The following is an 11,270-nucleotide window of genomic DNA, read 5'->3' as shown; positions in this document are numbered from 1 at the left end:
GAGTCAGGTCCCCACGTCTCCAGCCCCTCCCTTTCTTCCTGGAGCAAGGAGCAGAGTGCCACTGGGAAGATATGGTGGAGTGCCAGCTAGTCCCAGCGAGGATCTATAGGTCTTTTCCAGCAGCTGCCGAACTGCTAGATTCAGGAACTTGCCCTGGCCCTCCCCACAGATTGCTCACAGAGTGCTTTCACTTTCTATTAAGAGAAGGAAACTGGCCTCTGAAGGAGTACGGAGCTCTCGACTGAGTGAGTAGAGGGGTATGGGTCCCAGGAGCCCCCTTTCCCACCTGTTAGTGTGTATTCTTTGCTGTTCGGAACTTTGGGGCCAGTTGGAGACTGCAGAAGTGGGAATGGCTTGTTTGTGACTCTGTACCACTCTCTTCCCAAGGAAGAATTTCTTGTTTGTTTTTAAATCTGTTCTGGATGAGCCACTGAAGTGGGGGGAGGGGACCTACATCCATCCCTTCTACAAGTCCACTGGCACGCGTCTTGGCAGATGGGCAAAACTAGAGGCATTGTTGCAGGAAGAGGGACCCTTTCCAGGGCCCCAAACTGGGCTCTTGTCTAACACTCAGAAATGAATTGTCCGAGGAGACACATGTGCGGACAAAGCAAGAGATTTTTGTTGGGAAAGGGCGCTGGTGGGGAAAGCAGGAGGGTAACGGAACCCAGGAGAACAGCTCTACCGCATGGCTCACAGTCTTGGGTTTTATGGTGAAGGGATTATTTTCCCGGTTGTCCGTAGCCACATTCTGACTCAGAGTCCTTCCTGGTGGTGCACGCCTTGTTCAGCCAGGATGGATGCCAGAGAGGAGGATTGCCAAAGGTGGTCGGACACATGGTGTCTCCTTTTGACGTTTCCCAAAATCTTCCGGTTGGTGGTGGCTTGTTAGTTCCGTGTTTCTTACCGGAACCTCTTGTCGTGAGACAGCTCATACAAGTGGTTACTAGGGTTCCTGGCCAGGGTGGGTGGTTGTGTCAGTGTGCTTCCGTTAACAGTATGACCCTGCAATCAAGAAAAAAATTGTTTTCTACTTGTAAACAATATTGCCCACATATGTTTTCGGTTGTGAAGAACATTGGTTCCTGCATGGATCTCTAAATGATTCCAGTATTTTGCAGTTGGAGCTCTTTTGTCAAGATCTGGTAAGTGGGAGGGAACTCCATGCGCAGGTCTTCCTGTTACTCCATAATAAGGATTCTTCCAACAAGGGCACTAAATTAAAGGGAAAAAGGAAACGAAACTGTGAAAAGCCTGCCACATTCCAGAGGAGTCTGCAGGCAAGGGAGGGAGTAGAGGGGGTCAGCTTTCTAGGGAACTGAATCCGCCCCAGCTCTGGGTTCCAGTCCTGATGCCCGAGGCAGGCGCTGCCAGGGCATCTGCGCCCCCTCCCCCCACTCCAGTCCCCAGAAGGAGGAGGGGTTCTAGCGTGTTGGCGGGACACAGCCTTAGTGTCACCAGTGTGTGAGGAAGAAGGGAGGTCTGAAGCAGTCTCTCCTTTTAAGAGGAGACAGATCACTCGATTTGGCCAGAGTGTGTCCCCTGGGAGCTGGGTGGGGTGGGGGCGTGCCAGGGGTGCATTTCCACTGAGACGATTCCCTGCAAGAGGTTTCAGTGCAGGAGAATAGTCACTGGCTGACTCTTCCTATAATCTTTTTCTCATCTCAGACCTACTAAACTGGAAAAAAACAAATCCTCCAAGTTGATCCACAAAAAAAGTGGTAATGTTCATTAGTTATATTTTCAAACCACCGTCCAACATGGGCTGATGCATAGACGTGAGTGATGATTGTGTTCACAATGAAGGAGCGGCACCTCGTCCCAGACAAAGCCCAACACTCCTCTCTTGGTATTTGGCTTCTTGAGGGATGACCGGACAAGCCAGAGTTCAGTAACACGGGACAAGCTAAAGGGCCTCCAGAGGCTAAAGAGGCAAAGCGGGACCCTCCCCTGGGGCATCAGAGACAGCACTGTCCTGCTGACACCTTGTTTCAAAACGCTGATCTACAGAACTGTGAGAGAAACATTTCTGCTGTTTTAAGCCACCAGGCTTGTGAGAATTTGTTGCAGATCTAGGAAACCAGATTTAATTTCCATAAATGAAAAATATATTCTTTGTCATATTTTTTAAAAAAATTCTCAGAAAAACTAGTTGACCTCCTGCCCTAGAGCATGGTGGTCACATGAACCCCAGGATCCACTGTCACGTCCTGTGTCCCCCAATGTCTGAGACTCACAAGGGAGGGTCCACTGATGCCCAAGGAGCCAGGAGGGAAGGAAATAAGGGGATGGAGAGCACCAGGATCCCTGTAGAGGACCAGCTGCACCTGTCTGGGGTGGTGGAAAGCAAGATACTCTGGGAAGATATGGTCTCATGTTTACAAAACAGGAAAAAGGGTACGTAGAGATACTCCCTACAACATGTGTGCATGTATGTACAAACATGTATGCCTGTGTGTACACACATGTCTACATGTGATTTTACAGCATTCGAAATGTATCGAAGGCTGAGGTTGAGGACATGGATGCTCCCTGGATGGAGGGGTGGATGCTCCTGTGAGCAGGCAGGACGCCTGGCCATGATGCAGATGGGAAACCAGTCACAGGAGAGATGATCATAGTCCTGCTTTATGTCAATTATCCATGAGAATGAGAGAAATATAGAGAATACTGAACAGAGATGAGAATGGAAAACAATATAAAGAAAAGAGGCTAGCAGCTGCTTATCTCCAGCAACCCCACTGCCAAGGGAACCAAACCAGGTGACACTGTATCTCCTGAGGCTTGAAAAGGAGCTGTAATCCAAATTTTCACGTGAAATTAAAACCATGTGCAGCCACCAAACACTCAGGGAAGAAACAGTAATGCTAGTGATTCTCCATCATTTTTTCATGAAGACACTGTGATGGAAAACTGAGCACATCGAGAGTCCCCCTGTAGTGCACACTGGCCTGCAGCCCCTGATCTGGAGCAAATCAAGCTGCACGTGCTGATGTCCAGAGTGGGGCAGGGCCTTCTGGGTCCTCTGTGAGGGGGGCGGGGAGGTAGCTGGCAGGGATTGAGGGTTCCATGTGACAGGCCCTCAGATGAACCCATCACATGCTTTTATTCATTTAATTGACCCAGAGTAGGTATAGAGACATTGAACAGAAGGGGAACCTGAGGTTCTACTGAGTAGCTTGCCATGATCACCCAGCTATGAAGGCTCTACTCCTTGTCACTCTGAGTGTCCATCTCATCTCCCCCTTCTCTGTCCTTCTGGCACCTCCTCCTTCCTTCCTCTGTCCCGGGCATGACCTTCCCGGCTCACCATCTTCCAGTCCACATGCCTGGCTACCGGGCAGGCAGGGCTCAGCCACATCCAGGCTGTGCTGTGATGGGGCACCACATCCAGGCTCACAGAGAGGAGGAGGGGCTGCTGGGAGACTCAGACAAACTTCCACTTCCTGCTTTCCAGGTGGGGGAACCGAGGCCCAGAGAGGGCACAGGCCTGACCCAGGGTCACGTGGTTGGAACCCCCATGCCTCCTCTTCTCCATATCCTCTCTCTGATGCATTCAATGGATTCAAAGCATTCAAGTTGTCTCTTAGTCTTCGGTGGAATTTCAGGGTGAGTTCAAGTCATTAAACTGGGATCAAACCCGGGTACAGAGAGCATGACACTCCCTCCCTCCCTCATAGCAGTGCCCCTCCCAACCCTGGCAGTGCCCACTGGGAGGCCCATAGGCTCCAGGGCTCCACTGGCAATTGGGGCTCAAGGAGCTTTGTGAGTCCAGGGAGGTTCTCAGGTTTACTCTGTTTCTCTTTCCTCCTCAGCTTGTCCCAGGGTTTATTATCAGCAAAGGTGATATAATAATCCCCTGATGGCAGGAAGCTGGCTGGGGCTCAGGGTGCTGGCCCTTCCGCCCTGGGGGCCCCTTAGCAAATAGTCCTTTGGAAACAGGGCAGCTGTCCCTGAGGAGGGGACAGGCTGGGAGGGGCCTCACTCCCCCATCACTGGACTCTGGAGGAGCCCCTGTGTGAGCAGGACTGCAACCCTGCCTGGCGGGACTGTTTGGGCAGGTGGCCTGGGCAATTCCATGGTCTCGAGGGTCCCTGCCACTCTGGCCACGTGTCCCTGTCACAGCCCTGAAGCCCCTTCAGGCCCCTGTTCTCCTGTCTCAGTTCCAGTCCAGGCCCCTCCTCCATGGGAAGGTTGGCTCCATGCCTGCATCCCTTCTGGGTCAGAAGACCTGTACTGGGCTGCCTCAGGGCCACTGGGACTCTGGAATCCCTGCCCCCCATTCCCCACTGTCATCTCCACTCTGCCCACCCCACCCAGTCCCCGGAGCATTCTCAGGACTGTCTCCTCCCAGGGGTCCTGCAGGGGCCTCCTCTTTCAGCTCCTCCCCTTAAAAGGGAGCCGATCACCTGTCCATCCTCACCCCCTCCCCGGGATGCCCTGAAAGGCCCCCATCAGCATCAGACACAGCATTCTCGTTCATTTCCAATCCCTTGGTTCCCAGGTTGGAAGCTGCTAACCAGTCTCCCAGGCCAGGAAAATCCTCACTCAGGTAGGACTACTTTGTAGATTTTTCTGGCCTCTTACCTGGATGGCAGCTTTGAAGCTAAAAAAATCAAACATGATATCATCAGCTTATTCTGTGGTTCCTCATGATACCACCCCAGAGTCATGGTGGGTGAGGGTTTCCTTTCCCCAGTGGGGAAGAGTCACATGTAAAGGCAAAATGGGCGGGGGAGGGGGGAGAATTCAGAACACTTCCTACTTCCCACGTCATCTGGTCCCCATGGCCTTGCTCTCACCCCATGGCTCCTCCCTGTTCACCCCTGGAGCCTCTCTCCTCCGGGGGGAGCTGTGTCCGTCAGACGGCATCTCCTGCTAGTGATGCTGCACGGAGGACAGGCCGCGACATGCGTGTCTTCAGGTTGCTGTGGAAGGAGGGGGAGGGCCGTGAGGGTGGATCCTGGGTCCCAGAGCCCCAAGCCTTGGTCCTGGCCTCCAACCCATGGACCCTGCTGACATGTGGGCTGTAGAGCAAAGTGCTCAAACCCACAGCTTTAGCTGTGTTTTCTGAGTTCCCTCTTCCTGGTCATGCATGGATCAAATGAAAGCATTTGATTCCTTGAGCCTTAGTTTTCTCATCTATTAAATGGGGTTAACAGTATAATCCACAGTCTCTTTTCTGAAACCCTTGGGTCAGATATGCTCCAGAATTCAGAAATTTTCAGTGTCAGACAAGTGACATGGTACATCTATTGTATATGACATAACATCCCACTGGGGTCTGGAAGTTCCTTGTAATCAAATACATTAGGGTTTCTACAACTGCACTTTTGAGCACTCATAATACATAAAATAAATGAAGATCATAAATTATCCCAGATCTGTTCAGGTTAAATTTGCTACCAAATGAATTTCAAAATATTCTTCAGTTTTCAGAGGCTTGAAGGTTTGGGGTTGCAGATAAGGACCATCCTAACTTGTGTCTCTCTAGACGATGGCACGCAACACAAAGAGATATATAAAATGCCCATGGCTGAGGCCTGACTCACCCCAGCTGTGAGGTTTGGGATGAGACAAGTCTCCTGACAAGGCCAAGGGTGATGGTTGGGAGAACCGTTCTGGGATGACTGTGCTGTTACCCGAGTGTCTGAGCCATTGGTTCCAACTCCACAGGTCCTGAGCCTCAGCCCTCACAGGGCCCTGAACCTTTTCCAGGCATCTGACTTAATCTGCCTCCGAAACTGGATCTTTCTCTGGTGGGTCCTCAGGGAAGACCACTGCTGTATTGGTGACTGTGACCTGCCTGACCATCACAGCACCATGCCCGCCCGGTGGACATCCCCAGAAGTGGATGCCATCTGCTTGGTGTTCTGGCTCCTCCGCCTGCCGCAGCTCTTCTCCACCTGCGTGGCCTTCTCGCTTGTGGCCGACATGGGCATTTGGAGAGGGGCCATAGGTAACTGGTCCATGTCCTTCTGGTGCGTCTGTTTCGCCATGACCCTCATCATCTCCATAGTCGAGTTATACTGGCGCTGGTCCAGCTTTCCTTTCTTCTGGCACAACATCTCTGTCACCTTCGCCTGTTATGCGGCCCTCATCTGCCTCTCGGCCTCCATCATCTACTCCATCACCCACGTCCAGTTCCTGCCTTACGGTCCTTACCGGGACCGGGCCATCTCCGCCACTGCTTTCTCCTGCATCGCGTCTGTGCTGTATGTCATAGAAGTGGCCGGGTTGTGGGATTCTTATGAGCTCAAGGAGATCTTCTTCTATAAGAATACCATGTCAGCCCTGCTGAAGGTGCTGGAGACCTTTGTGGCTGGTGTCATCTTCGCCTTCCTCAGCAGCACCTCCCTGTACCTGCACCAGCCGGCCCTGGAGTGGTGTGTGGCCGTGTACTCCATCTGCTTCATCCTGGCAGCTGTGGTCCTCCTGCTGGACCTGGCTGAATGGAAATACATGCCACCCAGGCCCTTCTCCATTTTCCAGCTAGTGCTCACCCTGCTCTCCGTCCTCCTCTACATCAGCGCTCTGGTCCTCTGGCCACTCCACCAGTTCAGCGAGGAGTTCGGCGGGCTGCCCCAGCGGTTCATGGACATGAGCTGCGTTGATGGGCTCTCCTACGACATGTGTACCTGGGACCAGAGCCTGGCTGTGGCCGTCCTGACAGCCATCAACCTGCTGGTTTACGTGGCCGACCTGGGGTACTGGGCCCGCCAGGTTCTATAGGGACTGAGGATGTCTCCAGTGCTCCTGATTCTGGCCAGTCCCATCCAGTGTCTTCACAGAGTGAAGACATCCTGTGACGTCCTCTTCCTGGCTCCCTTCTCTCCCTCCTCACATCCTTCCCCATTCATCCCACTCTCTTTATGTTTCCTTCCCTCCTTCTGCTGTGTCTCCTTCTTCTTTTGTTGCCCACATCCTGTTTTGCCTCTTTCTCTTGCTTCTCTCATCTTTTTTTTATATTTTTTGTTTTTTTGCCCCTCTTCCATTCATGCTTGGCTTTCTCATCTCCTGTGTCCTGACCACCTCCCCCCATCTTCCTTCTTCTGATCCATCAGGACCTGAGACTCCTTCCTTCTCTGCCCACTGCCCCCTCTCACCTCCTAAGGTGCTGACTCCACAGCGCACAGCCCTCTGTGCAGCTGTTCACACCCTGAGCCTCTGGAGGGGCCTCATTGCCAAAGCGTGTCTGTCCCCCTGGCAGTGCCTTACTGGTGTGGTTGGAGGAGTTTACGGGGTGTGGGCGGGTAGGAAGGGATTGGGCTTTTTTTCTCCCAGTGGAGCAACTGTATAGCGCACCTCCCCTTTGAGTTAAAAAAAGATCTCTGAAGGTCAATAATCTCTAGTGCGTGAGATTCTTGCATGAGATACTCTGGATTCCTTTCCCCCACTTGGTGCTCAGTCCTCCAAGAGATTGGCTCCAGAATTTTTGTAAGCTCACTAAACATCCATTGCTTAGAGGGCATCTCAGAGGAAGCCAGGGGTAAATGCCTTCCATCCCAACTACTCTCTGGGGAATTAAAAAAAAAAAAGAGCTGATGACGAACCCCAGGGTTTGAAGACACCTGTCTGCAGTGTTTGAGGGGCAGCAATGTGGTCCCCCCGACTCAGTGATCAAAACAGCAGATCCTGCCTCTGCAGGGAGAAGAGCATGGACGCTGCCAACCTTAACGTTGTAGTTTGTCTGGGTGTTTTGTTTTCCATTTTTTTCTTCTGTTCTGGACGCCACAAACTACTGAGTGACTCTGTTCTTAAAGAGAAAGTTTCAAATTTTCTTGGGCAGCTGGTTTGTAGGGGATGGGGTTGCTGCTTCCATTGTCAAAGGAACTGTATTGTTTGAACGTGAGAGGACACATACATGTGTTTTTCTATGTCAGTTGCTTTTTGATGTTGCTTCCTGCTTCTCTGGGACTCAGGCATCATTTGAACTATATAAATGTGCACAATTTAAAAAGATATTCTGAAGCTTCTTATTCCTATCAGCACTGCTGACAATCATAGAGAATGGCTTTTTCTGTTCTCCCACATTCATAATAACCTTTTCAACCTCAATATAAACATGAAAGAAAAGAAAGCAAGAAAACAAAAGAAAATCCTCATACTCTACTTGCTGCAAATTTGCCTAGAGCTCAGAGGAGTCCAAGTCAATTTCCACCCTCACCCAAACAGAGGTCTCTGGGCGCCCCTCCCACTGACTCCCCCACCCAGGCCTGGACTAGAGCCTGGGGGTGTGGCCCAGCCAGTGACCCTAGATGTTGGGCCCCACCGCAGTGCCCAGTATCCGGTCCCCTAGCTCTTAAAGGGGCTGTGACAGCATCTGGATGCCTTGCTATAAAGGTGTGTGCTTGTGTGCATGCTCAGTGCACATGTGTGTACGTGTGTGTGCCCTTGTGCTCCCTTATATTGAGATCAGCAGGCCTTCACAGTAACTGGTGGCTGTGAAGGTCCCATAAGTGTCCTGTCGTCAATTACAAAGCTTCAGAGCCCAGCATCCTAGCGTCACCAGGACCAGAGGGGCTGGCAAGCAGAGCTGCGGGGGAGGGGAGGGGAAGGACCCCCTCTGCTGCCACTCACTCCTGTCCTGGGATGAAGCTTGTGACCTTCACCCATTGGTAGGGAGTGGAGGGGGAGGGCTCCCAGAAGGTCATCCTACGGCAGGCAAATCTTAAGAGGGAATGAAATAAAATTCATATTTTAAGGCAAGAGAAGAAAAGTTTGAAAATAAAATGTTTCTCTGCCCACTGGGGCCTCTTCCTTCCTTGCTAGTGTGCATTGTGCATTAATTTGACCTCCTAAAGAGCAGAAATATCTGCTCCACCATAGAGATCAATTTTTCTAGCTGAAGCCATGGAACTTCTTAGAAGATAACACTGCTTACTTACTTACCTTACTTACTTACCTTACTTACTTTACCTTACTTACTTACTGGGGTCACTAGATGTACTACTTGTGTTCTGCCCATCTTACAAGATTCTTGCTTCTTGAGTCAATGATGAAAAAAATAAGATAACTAGGCTACTTGAACCCGCCTGCAATGCAGAAGACCCTGGTTCGATTCCTGTGGCGGGAAGACCCCCTGGAGAAGGGAGAGTCTCCCCCTCCAGTGCTCTCGGGCTCCCCTGGAGGCTCAGTCGGTAGAGAGTCCGCCTGCAATGTGGGAGACCTGGGTTCCATCTCTGGGTTGGGAAGATCCCCTGGAGGAGGGCATGGCAACCCACTCCAGGATTCTTGCCTGGAGAATCCCCATGGACAGAGGAGACTGGAGGGCTGCAGTCCATGAGGTCTCAAAGAGTTGGACACAAGTGATCGACTAAGCATACATGAGCACTGGCTACTGAAATGAAATATATAGTTCTCCAAGATCCATGATTGTAGTAGTGTGATTCTAGATATGAGGAGAAGCAACAAGTGGAAACCATCTCCTGGAACTGAGAGACTTGTAAGACAGGTGGTCCAGCCGTCTTTGAGCTACTGTTGCCAGGACAGGGTGAGTAATAGCATGGGAGTGGCCTATCAGTGAAATCCCCAGCTGACCTGGGAATGAGCATTCCTAGCACCCTGGGACAAATTCGTGAAAAATGTCTCCTAAACCTTGGCTGAAATTAAGACAGAAATAGAGGGAGTTGTGTGATAAAGAATGTTGCCGACCACCCTGTTCTACAAGAATTAAGCCAGGACTTCCTTGGTGGTCCAGTGCCTAAGACTCTGCACTCCCAATGGAGGGGCCCCGGGTTTGATCCCTGGTTGGGCAACTAGATCCCACATCCTGCAACTAGGACCCAGCCTAGCCACATACATAAATAAAAACATACGCTTTTGAAAAAGAGAAACAAGTCATTAGCCACTGCAGTCGCTGATCTACAATCCACCCTGAAGGAATCCAGGGTGAAAATCAGGATAAAGTGCTTTGTGCTCTGGGACAAGTGTGAGAACCAGACCTCAGATAGTTAGATATTTTCAGGAGAATTTTTTTATGAGTCCAGCTTTTTCCATCTTCCCATATTCAGAAAAGCACTAAAACCATTACCCAAGGTATCTGGTCCTCATGAAGAGCAGTAACCTATACCAAGCTGTGTGTCTCCAAATCACATACATCCTGCCCTCCTTTGTACTTCTCCAGGACAGGTCTCAGAGCTTCCTGAGAGACTGTCTGTCTCCCCAGTTATACTTCTCAGATTGGCTCCAATGAAACTTCTATTTCTTTCTTACGTTGACTATTGATTAATTTTTCATTGACAAACACATTGATACACCCAAGTTTTTGTGCAGGAGTATCATATTCTTATATTTCCTGAATCAAATGGAACACAGCCCTGGGACCTCACTTCCCAGGATGATGGAAATGCCTCTGTGCTTTAGTAAAAGAATTGCCCAGGGTGGGCCCACCTGAGGGGCTCACTGTCCAAGCCTCATGGTTCATGAAGGCAGCTGCTCCATCCCCTGCTGCTGGGGGGTTAAGTGTCATTTATCACAATTCCAGTCCAGTCCCCTCACTGTGGAGCTCAAAAGAGAGTGTAAAGGTCCTCTGCTTAATGCAACCCTCTCATCATAGAGGAGGAGCAGCTGGACCCCAGGGAGGGCAGCACTTGTCCAGAGTCACCCTGTGTGTGGCAGAGTCAGAGTCAGGACCCAGGTGACCTGTCCCCAGGCCGACTCTCTGTCCACAGCCTCACGCTGCCTGTGACAAGTGTGGCGGCAGCATCCTCCAGGCTGGGATTCTGTCCTGTCCACCCTCGTTCTGCACAAACCTGCCCCGTCCGCAGAGGAGGGCACTCACTGCTGCTGAGTCAGTTTCCTCATCTGCTAGATGGGGGAGGGGTGCCGGAGACCCTGGTCCTTCCCAACGCAGCCTTTCCCTGATCTTTCCTGTTGGGAGTACAAAGGGACTGATCCGAAATAGTAGAAGAGGAAATGGAAACCCAGAGTGAGAAAGAGGTAGATGGGGGTCCAGAGCTGGGTCCACAGTCACATGTGGTCCTGCCTCCAGGCAAGTGGCCCCAGAGCCCTGGTCTGGTCTCCCTGGAGATGAACCATGAGTTGGATGGAGAGCAGAGCCCAAGAGATCTGGTTTCTGGTTTCAGTTCTGCCACAGGATAACTCATGAGCATGGATGAATCTTGTCACTGATCTGAGCTCCAGTTTCCAGTTTATAAATAGGAAAATTAGGCTAAAATCATGGTTTTTAAGCTATGTCCTCTGGAGACCTTGGTTTCTAGTGAGATGGTGGGGTTGCAAGTAGGGTGTTGGCTCACCCCGCATTTTCT

The 11,270-nt window shown here is 51.1% G+C and overlaps 1 protein-coding gene across 4 annotated transcripts; it reads left to right on the top strand.

The window, feature by feature from the left end:
- The first annotated feature begins 220 nt into the window (after positions 1-220).
- LOC138094913 (myeloid-associated differentiation marker-like) lies at positions 221-7,919 on the top strand. Of its 4 annotated transcripts, XM_068990929.1 has the most exons (6): positions 221-245; positions 1,075-1,145; positions 1,669-1,721; positions 3,458-3,609; positions 4,505-4,552; positions 5,677-7,919. In XM_068990929.1, the coding sequence occupies exon 6, from the start codon at positions 5,824-5,826 to the stop codon at positions 6,730-6,732; it is 909 nt and encodes a 302-aa protein (XP_068847030.1). In that variant the 5' UTR covers positions 221-245; positions 1,075-1,145; positions 1,669-1,721; positions 3,458-3,609; positions 4,505-4,552; positions 5,677-5,823; the 3' UTR covers positions 6,733-7,919. The 4 variants fall into 4 exon arrangements, with proteins under 4 accessions (XP_068847030.1, XP_068847032.1, XP_068847029.1 ...); XM_068990931.1 differs by lacking the exon at positions 1,669-1,721 and having other exon boundaries at positions 229-245; positions 5,719-7,919; XM_068990928.1 differs by lacking the exon at positions 1,669-1,721 and having other exon boundaries at positions 229-245.
- Positions 7,920-11,270: the final 3,351 nt, after the last annotated feature.

Source organism: Capricornis sumatraensis, chromosome 19 (assembly GCF_032405125.1).
Source record: "Capricornis sumatraensis isolate serow.1 chromosome 19, serow.2, whole genome shotgun sequence".
Taxonomy (NCBI): domain Eukaryota; kingdom Metazoa; phylum Chordata; class Mammalia; order Artiodactyla; family Bovidae; genus Capricornis; species Capricornis sumatraensis.
The sequence above is the reverse complement of the archived record's forward strand: the minus strand, read 5'-3'. Positions and strand labels throughout refer to the sequence as shown.

What these genes read in the sequence shown, in the direction of transcription:
- LOC138094913 (XM_068990929.1), top strand. Translation starts at nt 5,824, where the DNA reads ATGCCCGCCCGGTGGACATCCCCAGAAGTGGATGCCATCTGCTTGGTG.